The sequence below is a fragment of the Taudactylus pleione genome, unplaced genomic scaffold (assembly GCF_031769625.1).
Source record: "Taudactylus pleione unplaced genomic scaffold, aTauple2 ptg000044l, whole genome shotgun sequence".
Classification (NCBI taxonomy): domain Eukaryota; kingdom Metazoa; phylum Chordata; class Amphibia; order Anura; family Myobatrachidae; genus Taudactylus; species Taudactylus pleione.
In genome coordinates this window covers 6,310,515-6,328,388 of record NW_028284446.1, presented here as the reverse complement: position 1 = coordinate 6,328,388, position 17,874 = coordinate 6,310,515, and the positions used below count along the sequence as shown (strand labels likewise).

The 17,874-nt window shown below is 42.0% G+C and overlaps 1 protein-coding gene across 2 annotated transcripts in view; it reads right to left on the bottom strand.

Moving 5' to 3' along the window:
* The window catches only part of ARHGAP45 (Rho GTPase activating protein 45), a 117,375-nt gene that overhangs the window by 16,461 nt on the left and 83,040 nt on the right, over window positions 1-17,874 (bottom strand). The window contains exons 8-18 of one of the 2 annotated variants that reach the window (XM_088460351.1): window positions 17,182-17,246; window positions 15,214-15,324; window positions 14,979-15,059; window positions 13,543-13,710; window positions 13,213-13,350; window positions 12,773-12,963; window positions 12,390-12,493; window positions 10,703-10,783; window positions 10,482-10,562; window positions 507-676; window positions 183-371 (exon numbers count right to left, since the gene is read on the bottom strand). In XM_088460351.1, the coding sequence (XP_088316477.1) occupies window positions 183-371; window positions 507-676; window positions 10,482-10,562; window positions 10,703-10,783; window positions 12,390-12,493; window positions 12,773-12,963; window positions 13,213-13,350; window positions 13,543-13,710; window positions 14,979-15,059; window positions 15,214-15,324; window positions 17,182-17,246 (1,379 nt within the window). The remainder of the gene's footprint in view (window positions 1-182; window positions 372-506; window positions 677-10,481; window positions 10,563-10,702; window positions 10,784-12,389; window positions 12,494-12,772; window positions 12,964-13,212; window positions 13,351-13,542; window positions 13,711-14,978; window positions 15,060-15,213; window positions 15,325-17,181; window positions 17,247-17,874) is intronic. The other variant, XM_088460352.1, reaches the window with a different exon arrangement.

Sequence of the window (17,874 nt, the reverse complement as noted above, 5' to 3'; positions counted from 1 at the left end):
ATAGAATTAGTGGTGGAATGATCATGCAATATCGCTATGCTACAAACAACACAGAAGGGGTTGGAATCCGCACTAGATGGCGAGTCCCCCGCCACAAGAAATAAGAGTCTTCTTTTCTCTTCATGTATATTTATTCTACAAACAAATCAGTAGTATCACATAAATACTCCAATGATTGTCACCTTCATGGTTAATGCACGTGCTTCTATCTCTGAGACACACTTGTGGATGAGGAAGGGCACATGATCTGGCGACCTCAGTGATGCCTCAGAGAAGTTCCTGCCAAACAGAAGTAATCGACCCTGCAGTTTCTTGTGACCACACTGTATTGCTAGAGTTTCCAAGCATTTTCTGTGACAGGCGAGGGAACACTGAGAGAAGAGAGAGTGGTGGGGAAATTAAGAGTGCAACTGGGTAGAAATGGGGTTATATTGAAAATATGAAAAGGCTACAAATGCAAAGAACACTAAAGACACCTGCACCACCCCTATGTTCCCATCTCTCACCTCCTCACACTCTGCTCCCTGGAAGTACACATAACTGTTACACTCGCGACATTTGCTTGGTGCCCGCAATTTGCGTAGCCTGTGAGTCCTAGCAGCTCGAGATAACCCAACATTGCGGAATGGACCAGTAGGGCTCTGTACCTCCAAGACTGCAGGGAGTCCATTGATGCCTAGGTAAGAAAAAAGTAGCACAATGGATATTTTTTCATTTATTACTGAGCTCTTAACTTTACTTTTCTTTCTAAAGACTGGTATTGCTCTGCTGAAGTACATGAGTTTTGGGTATTATGATGTATCAATAACTATTTGTGGAGATGTGCGGATAAGTTTTTCCTCTGAGAGGGTAAGTAAAATAAATATGTTATTTTCTTGGGACAATTCCGTTGCTAATGTTCATGATTGTGTTTTGGTTAATATTTTGAAGCATCCTCTCCTCACAGGAGTGGGATCCTCGTACAGTTGTGGCGGGAGACAATATAGTTCCTTGCCTATTGAAAAATTTAAAAAAATGTTTAGCATTACATCACTTTGATATTATTAAGAATTTGCAAGTTTATTTTACTTTTCAAGATGTGTTTGTGGTATTATATTTGGGGAGTGGGGAGAGCCACGAATCTTAGCCCTTTCTTTTTTACGGAGAGAAGTTGATGCTCCCCTGATTCTCACCCTCTTAAGCCCATCCTTTGAAACACGGCTGCTAATTCATTGGTATGGCGTCGAATTATTGTAATACTGGTAACCCTTCTGCCAGGGCCCATATATCATTGTTCTCCTGGAACGTGGATGGCTTGAACAGCCCTCTTAAAAGGAAAAAAGTACTCACTCGCATTCGGAGAAAGCGCCCAGCAGTGACGTTTCTTCAGGAAACGCACTGGAGAGAAGGTGATAACTCCACACTATGAGCACCCTGGATAGCAGAGTGCCTATCTGCTTCACACACTTCAAAATCCAGAGGAGTGGCTATTATTTTCCACAGGAATTTAAGATACCATATTCTAAATAAAGTAATAGACCCAGAGGGTCGATATATAATAATTGATCCGGATATTGAAGGGACAATGGGCCTGATTCAGAGCCGGACGCTATTTGCGCTCGCTCGTTCAGAAAAAAGGGGTGGCTATTCAAATGAACCGTTCGCTCTTTGCGGTCTGTTCACGCCTCTAGGTCTGAACGAGCGTACAAAACATGCGGGCGTTTTTTTGAAAACTACGCCCCCTGGCCGCTTGCATCCTACGTCATGTCCGCTATTTATTAGATTAATCGAGTACATCGACCAGCGTATGAACTGCTCGCTATTCTTGTGGTTGGTTTTTCCTACCGCAATCTTGCGAGCAGTTCTGACCATAAAATAACCCAGTGACGTGGTCAATGACGCCTCCTCCTGTCACTCAAAATAGCAGGCATTCGCTATTTAGCGAACAAACTATTTTCGGCCGCACTGACTGGTTCGCGCATGCGTATTACGATCCGTACGCATGCGCAGTTGTGCAAACATCGCTCGGAACGAACGAGCAGCCGCTTACGAGCGGCTCTGAATCGGGCCCAAAATACACTCTAGTAAACCTATATGCCCCCAACAACAACACGGGTGACTTTCTTCACTCATTTTTACAGGAGTTGGCTTGTAGGTCCTCTTATCCTCTGGTGGTGGGCGGGGATTTTAACACTGTGGACGATCCGGTACTGGATAAGTCTCCACCTGCCTCTAGCCTATCCTCCCCGTGCTGGAAATACATACAGGAATTTAGAGAAACGTTGCAATTAAGTGACCTCTGGCGCTTACTAAACCAGACAGATCGCTCCTTCACCCATCTATCTAGAGCCCATGGTTCACTATACACAATCGATTACATCCTCTTAGCTAACTCCTTACTCACCCAACTAAAAAGGGTGGACCTGGGTGACATAATTACTTCAGACCATGCCCCAGTGACACTAGAGTGGTACTGTGACTCTGTCCGTACTCCTGGCCGCTTTTTGCGCTTCCCGGATTATTTATCCAAATCTGAAGATTTTTGCAAATACTTAGCATACTCATGGTCCAACTACTTGGACGACAATATTGAACACTGGGATACACCAGTCCTGTTCTGGGAGGCATAGAAGGTGGTCATGAGGGGCCATATAGTCAGTTATGTTGCTAAACTAAAAAGAGAAAGTGTCTCCAAATATAAATCCCTCCAAGGGGCTGCCTCACAAAGTTTTAATAAATACACAGAATCACCCTCCTAGACAACCCTAGAATTATATCTATAAAGACAGACAGCTATTTGATTCCTTTCTAACTTCACAGGCTCAACAACGCCTGGATTATACCAAACAATCCTACTACAAGTGGGAAAACCGCTTGGGCAAATTGCTGACTACAATGTCCAAGTCATGGAAAAAGTGCTCATTTGTGACTGCGCTGCGGGGTGTCTCCTCGAACACAATCTATATCCATACTAATGACATATTGGAGCAATTTCATAAATTTGACTCCAATTTATATAGCCCTATCCCCACTCAGGAGGCTACACATGCCCGCCTATTATCTCAAGCTAATCTCCCCAAACTAATGCAATCTCAACGGGCAGTTTTGGAGGGAGAGCTCAGGGAGGAGGAATTGGACTGTGTGACCGCTGGCTTGTTGCCTCACAAAGCCCCAGGGCCGGATGGATTCTCTTGAGCATATTTTAAGATCCTCAAAGGTGAAATCATACCCACACTCCTTGAATTGTTTAATACAATTTATAGATCCTATCCTGAATATCCCTCTTTTACCAAAGCATTCACTACACTTATTCTTAAACCGGGAAAAGACCCGTTGTCGGTAGAATCATACAGGCCAGTTGTTCTACTAAACGTGGATTTTAAAGTATTTTCAAATATACTGGCTAATAGGTTACATCAGATCCTTCCTGAGCTTCTAATTTCCCACCAACTGGGTTTTGTTCGGGGATGACACTCTGTAAAAGCAATACGCACAGCTATACTGGCAACAGTGGCTGCGTCTCAAGGGGGAAAAGGAGGACATATGCTCTTAAGTTTAGACACACATAAGGCCTTTGACACCGTGACCTGGCCACATCTGTTTAAGGTGTTGGAAGATAGAGAATTTGACGACAATTTTATAAAACTTATTCGTTACTTCTATACTACGCCCTCCACTTCCCTTCTAGTTAACGGCCTTCGAGGAGAACAATTGACTATGCAAGGAGGCACAAGGCAAGGGTGCCGCTTCTCTTTAATTTATCAATTGACCCTTTACTGTGTCTCTTGCAAGATTCATCTATATTTAAGGGAATCCAAATAGGTAATGTGAAGGTAAAAATATCTGCATTCGCGGGTGATATACATAAGCAACCCCCAAAATTCTTTGCCCAGAGTCCTTGACCTTTTGCAAGAATTCGGAAGTGTGTCAGGATTTGAGGTCAACTTCTCAAAGCCAATAGGTATGTACTTAGGACCAGGGGTAATTAGACCAACTTGGAGCCGAGAACTTCCGCTCAATTGGGCAAAATCCCACTTTACATATTTGGGGATTAAGGGGCCCATTTATTAATGATCACATTTTGCAATGCGATCAGGGCATGCAGTACCGCCCCTGATCGCATTGCAAAATGCGATCCTATCTGCCGGATGTATTATCCGGGACATGCAGGGAGACGGGCTCCGAAAAGAGCCCGTCCCTGCGATGTCTCCGGAGGACAGTCGGGGGTTCTGCGCATGCGCAGTCCCGCGGACTGCACATGAGCGGCGCCCATTGCCGGCGGAGGGATCTGGCAGATCCCTCCGCCGGCTGATATGCGGTAAGTCCCCATAGGCTACAGCGGCTAACGCTATCTTTAGATAGCGTTAGCTGCTGGGGCCAATATCGGGAATGCTTCGCATTCCCGATATTGATACATTTGGCAGCATCGCATCCCCCATAGAAACCTATGGGGGAGGCGGCTGCCGGCGGCAGTGGAGGGATCGCAGCAGGTATCGGAGATACCTGCTGCGGTCCCTCCTTCATACATTCGGGGGATACTTAGTATTTGAGGTAAACCCCCGAAAACAGGTGTTTTCGGGGAATTTACCTCAAATGCACTTTGATAAATGGGCCCCTAAGCTACCTAAACATCCCTCAGAACTATATCGGTTAAACTAAACATAGGGGAGGCAATATCGGCTATTTCAAGTGAATTAGAAGGATGGAATCATTTGACTCTTTCCTACCTAGGCAGAGCGAACCTAATTAAGATGTCAACTTTCCCACGTCTATTGTTTTTAATGCAGTCCCTACCGCTACTGATAAGCAATTCTGACTTAATAAAAATTAATGGTCTTTTCCGCAAGTTCATTCGGAAAGGAAAGAGACCAAGGATAGCAATGATAAAGCTCCATAAATCGAACAGAGGTATTAACTTCCCCCAGATTCAAATATATAATCATGCGGCTATAATGAGACATCTGCGAGATTGGATTTTTCAAATAGCGATATTTATAATAACACAGCATTAGACGCCCAATTCCTTTCAAAAGGTAATTTAACAACCCTTCTCCACTGCTTTGAAGCGGAGATAGATCAGGACTTAAAAGACAACCCTTTATTCTGGTCGACATACCGCTTATGGCATAGACTGAGATGTAAAGCGAATCTAAATGAATACAAATCTCTATTTCTGACATTTCTAGATAATGAGGCTTTCCAGCACGGGGAGGCTGCTCACCCTTTTACAATTTTTTTGGAAAAGGAAATCTTTACCAGAAAGCTCTTACGCTTTGATGAGGCCAAAACACACTTTCCAATTCTACAACGCTTCCCACTGGCTTATTTCCAGATGCAACATTACGCTGCCTCTGTTGCCAAGAAATTCTTGGAAGGAGATTGGTCGAATCCGCTAGATCAGTGGTTCCCAAACTCGGTCCTCAGGACCCCACACAGGTCACGTTTTGCAGGTCTCCTGGCAGGTGCACAGGTGTAATCATTACTCACTGACACATTTTAAAATTTCCACAGATGGAGCTAATTATTTCACCTGTAATTCTGTGAGACCTGGAAAACATGCACCGTGTGGGGTCCTGAGGACCGAGTTTGAGAACCTGTGCGCTAGATGAACTGTTGGGTTCTCCGCCTGCCATTAGAAAAGCCATATCTGCACATTACATATTTTTATGTTCCCCGATGGACTATTCTACTAATCATTCAGGAATACGACAATGGCTAGTGGATTTCCCAGATCTTAATTGTCCCTTATTAGTTAACCACTTAACTGACGAATTCTTTTTCCAAAAAACGCTCCAAAATTGTCGGTTTCTTTTATGATTGAATTAGGTCAAGAACATAATTTTAAACTTATCCATCACTATTTTATTTGAAACATTTTTTTTTTTTAAAACCCAGTATAACATAAAAATAGCAATTTTTATGTTATACTGTAGTGATGGCCATTGACAGCTGTACCATTGATGGTTCAACCATCGTTAGAAGCCATCAATTGTTTAGCGATTGGGCAAGATCTGTGTAGACCACAACTGTCGATGTTTCCTAATCATCGACTGATGGCTACCATCGATGGTGTAACATAGATGGCCACCAGCAATGGCAAACCACTTGTTTTCAGTCAGACCATCGATGTTTGCAAACCATCGATGGTTGGTTACCATCCCTAAACAGAGGCTCTGCAATATCTATCGATTATATATATATATATATATATATATATATATATATAATATCTCGAACATATATATGTATAGAACATATATGTATATATATATATATATATATATATATAGATAGAGAGATATATATATACACATATATGTTCTATATATATATATATATATATATATATAATCTCGAACATATATATGTATAGAACATATATGTATATATATATATATATATATATATATATAGATAGAGAGATATATATATACACATATATGTTCTATATATATATATATATATATATATATATAATCTCGAACATATATATGTATAGAACATATATGTATATATATATATATAGAACATATATGTGTATATATATATCTATATATATATATATATACATATATATATATATGTGCATATATATATATATGCATATATATATATGCATATATACCATGTGTGTGTGTGTGTATATATATATATATATATATATATATACACACACATATTTTATTACTAATATTATATTTTGCCCGATCACTGTGGCCAGCAGTGATCGGGACACATGGGGACTTGGGGAGGTGGAGCTGAGGCCGGACAGGAGTGGGAGGGACTGCCGTGGTACATAGCAGCGGCGGCTACCAGAGCCGCCGCTGCTGCTTCTCTAACACAGTTGTGATCCGGAGCCGCAGCGGGAAGGTGTCCCGCTAGCGGCCCGGCTACATAGCGGCAGCGGCGGCTACCAGAGCCGCCGCTGCTGCTTCTCTCACAGTGATCACACTGATCACTGTCATCCGGAGCCGCAGCGGGAGGGTGTCCCGCTAGCGGCCCGGCTACATAGCGGCAGCGGCGGCTACCAGAGCCGCCGCTACTGCCTGTTACTGAAATGGCTGCCCGATCACTGCTGGCCACAGTGATCGGGTCACAGCAGCAGCAGCGGCTACATGAGCTGTGGCTGCTGCTTCTAGGGGGGTGCCGCCGGGGCCCGATCACTGTGGCCAGCAGTGATCGGGACTCACAAAGGAGGGGGAGCCGTAAGTGTAGAGGGACCAGCAGGTCCCTCTGAGGTGGGCGGCTGCTGGAAGTTAACTTCCAGCAAGCCGCCCACTGTGTGTTTCTGACTGGTCGTATCAGATACGACCATGTCAGGGAAAGCCCAGTCTGGCATGGTCGTATCTGATACGACTGTGCCAGGCAAGTGGTTAAAAATTTAATTTCCTCATGTCGCTTAATCCCTTCAATGCAATACCAGAAATTGTTTTACAACATATTTCACAGAGCTCACTACTCACCCCACAGACAATACTTGGCGGGAATGGCCACTTCTCATGAGTGTCTCCGCTGCCAAGCACCAAGGGCAGATCTTTTTCACTGCCTCTGGGCTTGCCCTCTAATATGACGCTTCTGGATCCAGGTTAAAAAAATTTCTATGGATCATTTGGTGAATTTTCTGCAATTTACAGCAGAATGGGCTATCTTTGGTATTATACCGGAGAATCAGCAGGTCTCTAAAGGCTGCAGAAAACTGCTGCTAGCAATTAGTGCAGCTGCACGCAAATCTTTATTGCAGAAGTGGATTCTGATGTCTCCACCCTCCTTAAAATTATTTAATCAGAAGGTCCACCACATTTTCCAGATGGATTGGTTGGAGACAACTTTAAATAAAGACAGATTAGTTGCTAAATTTTTTGACTCTTGGGAGAGTTACATTTCCATCCTACAAATGGATTTCTAGAGTCGAATTAAACACTCACTTCATAACACAGAATGGTATGAGACAAGAATTCTACTGGGTGAACCTCCCATATTACTTGAGAACTAACTCTTCCTTGATAGATTGTCTATTGATTTTGGGCTCTTCTTGGCTCTCCTCGTCTCTAGCTCCTAGGTGGAATATATCTCCAAGATATCAGCTAGGTTGTGATACACCCGCCTATGTTTATAGGAGAACTGCCGCTTTCTTTATATGTATCAGTCTGTAATTTTGTATTCTGTTGTTTGGAATTGCAGACACATATATTTGTACACCACTATATTCTTTATTGTATTGTATTATGATAGACTATCGTAATTTGATGTAATGCTTAAATAAAAGTATTTGAAAAAAAATAAATAAAAATAAATATGTTATATGGCCACTAGATGGCATGCTTCTGCTTATTCTAGGTATGGTATAACATTGTTCCAGATTACTGAATTATATTATAAAACCACAAATCTAAAATTAAAACAATTCTTCTAAAATTCATAAATATATAAAGTAAATGTTATGTGTTTTAGCCAGTGACGTGCGGTGAGGTAAATGGCTTGGGAGGCACTGGCTAGTATCAGAGCCAGATTTACAGATACCGAGGGCATTATACAAAGGTGCAGGAAATTTGGTGTGTTTTGATCAGGGATGTGCGGTAAAGGTAGACAGGGGAGGCAGTGCCTCATCTGTCTTACACATTTTACTCCAGAGTTTCAACTATAAAAATTATTAGAATAATACAAAGAAGATATTTATAATATTTTATATAGTAAAGACTGTGGAGTATACCTACTGTAAGTATGACAGGAAAGGCTCTGCCTCACCTGACTGCACATCACTTGCCTTAGCACTGGAACACAATATGCTAGACCAAGTCTGTAGTACACAGCTTTGATATTAAGAGGGTCTTCTGGAGAATTCAAAGCCTTAATGTGTTTCTATATATCATATATGTAAACAAAATACAGGGAAAGTGACTTTATAATCCATCTATTTTTTAGAAACATTAACAAGATAATTATAGCCTAAAATATGTGAGAGAGACTAAAAATCCACCTCAAGTCCAACATTATAACATTGCATCGTCCTCAGCCCTTTAGGCTCTGAGTGGCGTGCTGCAGTGTACTCCAATTTGCTTACTATAAAGCAGGGTTTCCCAAATTCTGGCATAAAGCTTGCCAAACACCAGACCAACTTTCCTCCAACTAGTTGCTTGGTTGGAATGAAAATCCTGTAATGCATGGGAACAAATGGAATCTAGCAATTTGCTCCCAAGCACCGGAAAACGTATGAAAGCCATTGTTCAGACAAGTTTTTTTTTAAATCAAACAGCTGTAACCAACCTGCCTGAACGAACTTTTTCGTGTTTCCTGTTGTTTGGGAGTAAATGGCTGATTGTCATTTGCTCCCATCCCATGCATTACCTGATTTTCATTCCAACCAACCAACTAGTTGGATGGTTGAAGAAAAGTTGGTCTGAAGTATGGCCAGCATTACAGTTTAAGTTTTAAGGATATCCATGCTTTTATCCAGATAGTTAAAACAAATTGACTGAGGTACTAATTAAGTCACCTGTGCTCAAGCATGGATATCCTTAAAACCTGGACTGTAACGGCGGCATTTGGGAATCTCTGCTACAAAGTATTTTTGTGTTCTCTCATTATCACAGTTTAATCCCATGTGTATAGAGTTCTGACATGTTCTTTAACTGTGTAAATATTACTACTAGGTTTAGTAGTCCTTTAAAACAACAGATCTAAAAGGAAGTAGATGTTCTACTTCATTATTATACAATGTCTAAGTTCTGTGGCCACGTTTTGTACATTTTATATATCTGTACACTTTTTCCATACACTAACTATTTTCTCTCACTACTGATAGAATGCTGTGAAGTGCAACAGCCTAAAAAAGTTGTTCATGCAGTACTGATAAACATTGTGTCAGTGGTATACAGACAGAACCCACAGGCATTCTCAGGCATATCTAATTAAGTCACTGTGGAAAATACGTTTCCATGCATGTTTCTCTGTCCTCACCAGTGCTCATGAATACAGTTTTCTGCAGTCTACATGTAATGTTCTCAGCTAAAAATATGATTACCATGTGCAAAGTTAGGGCTGGTTACCTGTTGCCCAGAACCACCCCCATTTAAATTTTTGCATAGTCCAATCTGATAGCAGCACTGTGTAATTGGGCAGTTACGAGGAGACATCAGACAGGCGTGTTGGCGTGTTCAGCAGCAGAATGCTGTTATGACCGCAGCAAAGGGTTTAAAGCCAGCAAATCAAGATAGAGCTGGGGTGGTGCTTAGCCTTTGAAAAGGTGCTGGTTCCTGTGGGTGAGGGGATCAGTACCAGACCAACTGGCTTATCTAATAGTCATTTGGACTGTGTTATCTTAGTGCTAGGGCTGCCAAGAAAGAGACTTATGTTTGTATGCGTTGTGTGACATCCTGATAAATAAAGCTATGACACCAAGTTACAGTGTGAGTGTCATTTTGAAGGTAATCAATATATATTTTCTCTTTGTAACCACATACAGTATATGGAAAACCCCTACAAAGTTCTGTATGTGCACCAACTACCTTGCTCAAGTGCTGTCAGTCTTTTGTTTTCAACATCTTCAATGGGCGACAGAGGTTGTATCAGTTTTTCTGGGAAGCCTGTGAAGAGATTTAATTTTAAATTTCACACATTCCATTTTACAAGAATAAAAGAGTTGTCTGTTATTGATTACAAAATGATTTTGCATTTATAATGTGTTATTATGACCACTGCTTTAATACAGTATGTGCAAATGTACCTGTGGTTTCTTTGCTCCCTGTTATGTCTCCCTCAGACATAGCACTTGGCCATGACTTATGTACTTGATGACCTCTGCCTCCTAATAATTTAAAGAAGAGCAACATCATTTAACCAAGAGTCACGTCATCACATTGCAGTTATATAAAATGCATATATAAAAAGCAATATAGTTAAGGTATCACTCACAGAACTTTTACAGAAAATTTTTCTTATTTATATTTCGATGGAGTATGTCTTTTACAATGATAACACAAACAGTATGTACACTCAGATTTATACACTCCATCTGTTAAACATGTCCAACTACAGTTCTAGCATCCTAGGGTATGGCTACTTGAAAATAGCATGTGTTCACTTGAGAATAAATAAGGGGCCTATGTATATCAATCTGTTTGTTACATAAAATGATGGGGAAACTGCAGTTTCTGCATAATTTTATGTATTGTTCTGATGTACTAAAAGCACAATGCAGGAGATTTCACAGATAATAATGGGGATCTGCAGATCACAGTCCCCATTATTATCAATGGGCACTACGATCTGACCCCTATGTCCTAAACTCCAAAAAGCAAAGCAAAGCTTTTTGGAGTTTAGTCCTGGTAGTTGACACCATCTTAAGATGGTGTAAATTACTGTAAGCCTGTGGATGCTCCATGGGCAGGAAAGAGTTGGATACATAATAATAGCGGCAGTACAACGATTATTAGTACATAGACCTCTAAATCTAAATATAGGGGCTGTCTGAAGCCAGATGTAGGGTATCAAAGTGTTACTAATTATTTTTGTGTTATTTATTTGTGTAGTAACAGCAAATATTTTAAGTGGTTTCAGATGATTGTTTTATAGGTAAGGCTTCCACAGTGCAAACAGGTCCCATCGTGGCTGCTGATTAAAAGCACTTAGGGTAAAAGGGCAGGTAGGCATTCTGTCAAAGCTGCTGGGATAACCTAAATTACTATAGTGATATCAGTGATATAGTTATTTTAGATGCCACCGGCTAATGAACCTATTCACATGCCTGCTAGAAAAAGTTAAAAGCCATAATTTTTGGCAAAATATTGCGTGTGTTACTAATGGTGTCTCAGTCTGCGATAAACATCATTTTACTTCCAGTTACCAGGTGTGAGCCACAAGAGTGTTACCAATAAACGTATTCACCATGCCACCTATCTGCTTCCTGGATGGGCCCCCTTCATACTGTGCTTGCCTCCACAATCATTCGAATGTGGATCATCTACCAGACTTGCTGTAAATTCGATGCATAATTTACCAGAGTCTGGCTCGCATGGGTAGACTACTATGCAACGTTCCATTTCTCATTTGATTTTTTTTAGACCTTTTTTCCATACATGCTTCAGCCTTTTTCTCTTCATATACTTTAAGATCATCTTTGTTCCTCCTGGTTCTCTTCCCTCCTCCTACTCTCACTAGCTCTGCCAAATGCAATCAAGGTTTTTTATTGTACTATTTACAGGTATGTGGTATATACTCAGTCACTTTACGTCATGTATTATACTTTAGCTTGTGTAAGGTACCACCTTAATAAAACGTGCTTGGATAAAAATGCTATTATTCTCAATAAGTTTTCTCAATGAGCCATGATTGTCATTGTTTGTCCCCAATTGTCTTCTTTTTCTCCCCCATATTTGTTCTTCAATCATAATATGCATATTTCCTTCTCTCACCTCTCCTCTCCACAACATGCTCCTCTCCAGTCATTTCCTTACTTTCTGCAGAAACAAAATCCTGGGAGTTGAAACTTGACTTTCTAGTCCGAATGTATGGTGACCTAGAGAAAAAGAGGCCAACGGAAACAGAACATCATTCATATTCCAACTTCCAAAACACCAAAAAAATTAAATAAATAATCAACACATGCAGTACACAAGAAGAATACATCTGAATTAATAATAATATTTATTAAACACAACGTAAGAAATTTTAACAAAGATTTAAAGGTCTGGAAAATATAATTATTATTATTGGAATATGAATTAATTAGAGCTTTAATGTCAATACATTAAATAACAGAATTAGATATCAGATCAATTGACATGGAATATCATACATTGTTATCTGTGGTGTATAAGCCTGGAAGTCATAAGACGTTTCAGGTTCTGCTCCAGCTCCAAGCTGTCTAACATAGGATGCATATTGCTGTCCCAGGTCATAGAGCTTACTGCTCTCACAGAGTGTCTGGAACCCAACTGGTAGAGGGGCTGTCTCCATGTGCATGCTCTGATAATAGGAGATGGTGGCCTAGAGAGAAGCATGACATCTGAATCAGAAAAAGTACAAGTTAGAGTAGACGGTATAACGTGAATAACACAGATTGTACAAGAAAATATTGAGTGAATAAAGCTGTAGGAGTTATTACTATAAAGTAAAATAGCCACAGGAGTAACAAGTATGGCAGAAAACATGCAACAAGACTTGTGAATAAGAAGTAGTAAGAAGCAGGAGCAGTGCCAGCTAGGTGAAAGTATGTTAGAGAAGTCATTTTTGTACCGAGCGCATGATCTGGTCGGTCTGTTTGATCAGCTCTTGGAGTTGGCGAAGAACATTCACTTTCACATCCTCCAACTCCTGTTTCTGTGTCTTGGCGTCTGCAATGCATGTCCGATATGTGGCCATGGATTCCTCTGCCTGTGGGACCCGAAGCAGAATATTTAGTGAGCAAATGTATCAGAGAGAGGAGCTAGAAAGTGAACACTACAATATTATTATCCAATATCAACATTCACTGTAACTGATATTGTACAAGAGATTAGCTGGACTGTGAAACAGCGTATGATTGGCACACCATTGATTTCTAGAAACCTTTTATCCCAGTCTTACTCTGTTCTTGGCTTCTTCTTCAGCCCTCCTTTTCTTGTCAATAGATTTAGATACACCATGACTCTGCTCCTCTTCAGCACGCGCTGTGCTGTACTGTGCTTTTTCATGCTCTTCGCTGCGCTGCATGTATGTCTGCTTTGCCTTCCTGAGATTGCTTTCTGCCTCCATCTAATAGAAGTGGAAGAGTTTACATCTAAGGTCCCGATTCTGAGGTGGAAGTAAAGCAAAAAAGAGCAAGTACCTGTATACCTGGACAAACCATGTTGCAGAACAAGGGGTGCATAGCCGAAGGCATGCTTGCTCAAAAGGGGCCATGGTCTAAAGTCTGAGAGCCATGATCCCTGGTTGATGACATGTTTGGGGCGAGACACCATATTTCGTCACGCTAGGGACGAGCTCTGCACTTCGGCAGCTGCTGGGCTGCACCCAGCCTCTCCTGACACTGAATGGATGCCGCATCAGGCCGACAGAGGAAGAGATCCCGGCAGCGGCAGCCCGACAGCACTGGAAATCCAGATCATCCCCAGGTAAGTACTAACTAATCTAACCTACCCCCCAAACCCTAACCCTCCCTTAGGGGTGCCTAACCCTAACCTCCACCCCAAGTGCCTAACCCTAATCCCCTCTCTGTGCCTAAACCTAACCCCCCCTTCCCCGCTGCCTAAACCTAAGTCCCCCGGGGGTGCCTAACCCTAACCCCCATTTCCGCTAGCCTAACCCTAACCCTCCCGGGGGGGTGCCAAATCCTAAGTCCCCCAGGAGCCCTAAACCTTACCCCCTCCCCCCGCGGCTGTCCGCTCGCGGCGCCCGGCATCCCTACGATCGGGATGCCGGGTGCCAGTCTCCCGGCGCAGGGGTAATGACAGGCATCTAGATTTTAGACGCCTGTCATTTAACCTTAGCCGGGATTGATGAGTCGGGAAGCCGGCGGTCGGTATTGCGGCCGCCGGCATCCTAAACGCATACCGGATGCCGCGCAGCATTTATTCACTGCTGCTCTTCCAAGAAGATTAGCAGTGCCAGCGTGGCCCCAACCTCCCAACTGGTCGTGGGACACTGAGGCCTGCCGGTGGTAATCCGGGACTGTTCCGTTGAAATCGGGAAAGTTGGAAGGTATGCATATACATTTATTTTTTTGCATGCAGGGTAAATACTGGCTGCTTTTACATGTAGCCATCAAATACTTTGCAGCTTTATTGTTAAACAGTCATTTAGATTAGAGTTGGATGTGTCCCTCTCAAATCTAAATCTCTCTGCACATATTACATCTGCCCCACCTGCAGTGCAACATGGCTTTACCAAGGTGCAAAGTTACTTGATCTTTTTTGCTTGGCTCCCAACTCAGAATAAAGCCCTAAATTTGGTGAAGATATATCTACATGGTGTTGTACAAAAATGGGCATATAAATGGTTTGCAGTTTACATATACCACCTACCAGTTTGCGCTGAGCTCGCTGCCACTGCTCCTTCACCTCCTTTCTGCGTTTCTCATGTTCCAAACGCCGCATGTTTACTGGCTTCAGAGAAAATAGAACATTTTAAATAAATCTTATAGAATTTACATAACCAAAGACCATTAGTAGGGTTTTATTATATACTGTTCTATCCAGTACCATTAATGGTTATTAGCATGGAACATATTTTAAACAGTAAGAGCAATGCCTTATATACCTGCAGAAAGGTCTGCTGCTGAAGGGTCAGTGCTGTGTGCAGTACTCCGTGTGCATGTTCTTGGTCCTGCTCCAAAGCCACAGAATAAATGGACTGGAAAGGCATGTATGGCTGGGAGAGAAAACAAGAGCACGACACGAACAGTTGCTTGTTGACCTTGGACAGGGCTGTCTCTACATAATGGTCAGGAGGTAATTGTGAGCAGCAGAGAAATGAACCTGTTCATTTGCACTAATGTACTTCCTATTACTGCTGTTACACCATGTGACATAATAATGATGATAGGGACATTACTCATGCAGAGTGTAGTTACTGAAGGTGGCCAAGGACAATATAAATAAAATGTAGTTTTGTGCACGATCCATGGTTATTGAATATTATGAAGCAAATCCTATTCTGAATGTTTTGAACTGTAAGTTGGAGAAATTGGTTAAAACAAACGGATTGAACCAATTTGTCGGAAACAACCATTATTGTCTTGGTACCAGTGTTTGAGAGCAAATGGTCGATTGTCATTTGCTCCCGTACATTACCAGATTTTCGTTCCTACCTGCCAGATTGGACAGGTAATATTATATTGTGTACCTATCTTAAGACTTCATAAGTCACAATTAGAAACTTGACAGCCATTAATGTATCTCTTATGAAGGGCTATTTAGCAGACAGGCCTGAGTAAGATTTGTGTTATAGGGACTGATTCAGATTTGGGAATAGAGTAAGAAAGAGCAAATAATTGGTAAAACCATGCTGCACTTCAGGTGGGGCAGATATATGATGTGCAGAGAGATGTAGATTTGGAGGGGTGAGTCTGAAACTGAAATCTAAATTGCAGTGTAAAACAGAGCTGTCCAGCATTTGTGGGCTACATGCAACAGCAGCCAGTATTTAACCTGCATGCATAAATAAAGTATGTATTTGCACCTATTGTATTGCATTGTATTGGGTTTGGTGAAACCCAGTGTGCACTCTATAGCCCCCTCGTGCATGCGGAGCCACGCACGCCCAAAAAGGGGGCATGGCCTATCAGGAAATTCCGATAGCGTCACTCCGGGTTGTGCCCAGCATCCCTGGAGATTCTAGTCTTCCCCCGGAGACCTGTACCAGCACTGTCGGCTCCTCCTCTGTGACAGGAGCCGGGTGCTGCAGGAGAATGTGACACTGTAGCACTCGGCTCCTGTCACTGAGGAGGAGCCGGCAGTTTAGTGTCACCCCTCCGAGGGTGACACCATGGTGCGGCCCGCCCCCCATTGTGACGCCACTGTATTGCAACAGGAAAGTACACAGCTCTATCTAACTCTATTCCCAAATCTGAATCAGGCCTATAAATCACAAAGATAACTGTACTTCCAGAATATAAACATACAACTACAGCTGTGCAAAAGTTCATTTCTATTGTGAGAAAACTTGTGGCACCAAAGTGGATAGCTACAGGATCGTCCATTTCCCTCTGGTGAGGAAGATCAGTAGATGTGAAAAGATGATACGTTATCATATGTCCAGAATATCTGGGAGCACAGGAGGGCGGAGGCGGCTTGTTGTCCAAGAAGACAGATGTCCCTGGCTCAGATGGAATGTAGCCATCAAGTAGCTGATTGCTATTTGTAGACTGAATATCCTAGCCTTATAGAGGATTTCTAAATACCAACGAAGGCTCCTTCACTGCCAAAGTTTCAGACGGTTTGGTTTTGCGAACAATGTGCATGCTGCCATGTGTATTTATGGGTCTGAACTACTTAAGAATGTCTGATTGTTTATGACTACACAATGATTTTTCTGTCTTACATTGGAATGTATGTACAATATCTCAGTGTTTGATTGTAAGCGGGATCTTTATATTATTTCTCAGCTCACTGAAATGTGAAGCATCTCATCCAACGCATAATGAATTATTATGTGTATAACAACTATTGGGTACCATGATCACATCACAGTATCACCCACCACGTGTCACAGGTTGTGTCCTCTTACCTCCTGAGTCAGGGCGACTTTGGATGTGTTCACCAGTTTCTGGAGTCCCTTAGCATATTCCATTTCTGAAGTAATGAGAAACACATAGAGCCAGAGTGAACACAAACCAAAACATAGCTTGCTACAGGCAGAGATAAGGAAGCATAGGGTGGAGATGGTGAGATGCTGGTGTGCAAATATAGAAGACCATAGCAGGAAAGAACCATAGAGTAATCAGAGACGAGAAAACATGAGCGATGAAGGACATTGGGGCAAATTCAAACGCCTTAGTATCTTTTACATTAGGTGTGTCTGCGACTTTATGGTAATATTAGTAACAGCCCTTCCCCTGGTGTACAAGTGTGTGTCTGAGTGTGCAAGGACTGAACCGCCTATTTTGTCTTTCTTTAGACATAACAATCTTGTTTGCTGCATCTTTAGGAACAGCCATCAATCGCATCATGAAAACTTTCACCTGTCCCATGCTAGGGGGCAGATTCTCCATCAGAGTATGGCCTCCAATATATACAATTAAGCTTCAGAGATTGCAATCAGTTATGTGACGCGTCTGCAACACTCCTATAATACACCCATATGACAGTGGATCTCCGGATGTCTGAATAGCCACCACCCAGGATTGCCCAACACATTCCAATACATTTCTGAGGCCGTGAGTCTCAATCGCTACTGCAACTGAGTGTGCTCACACCAAGA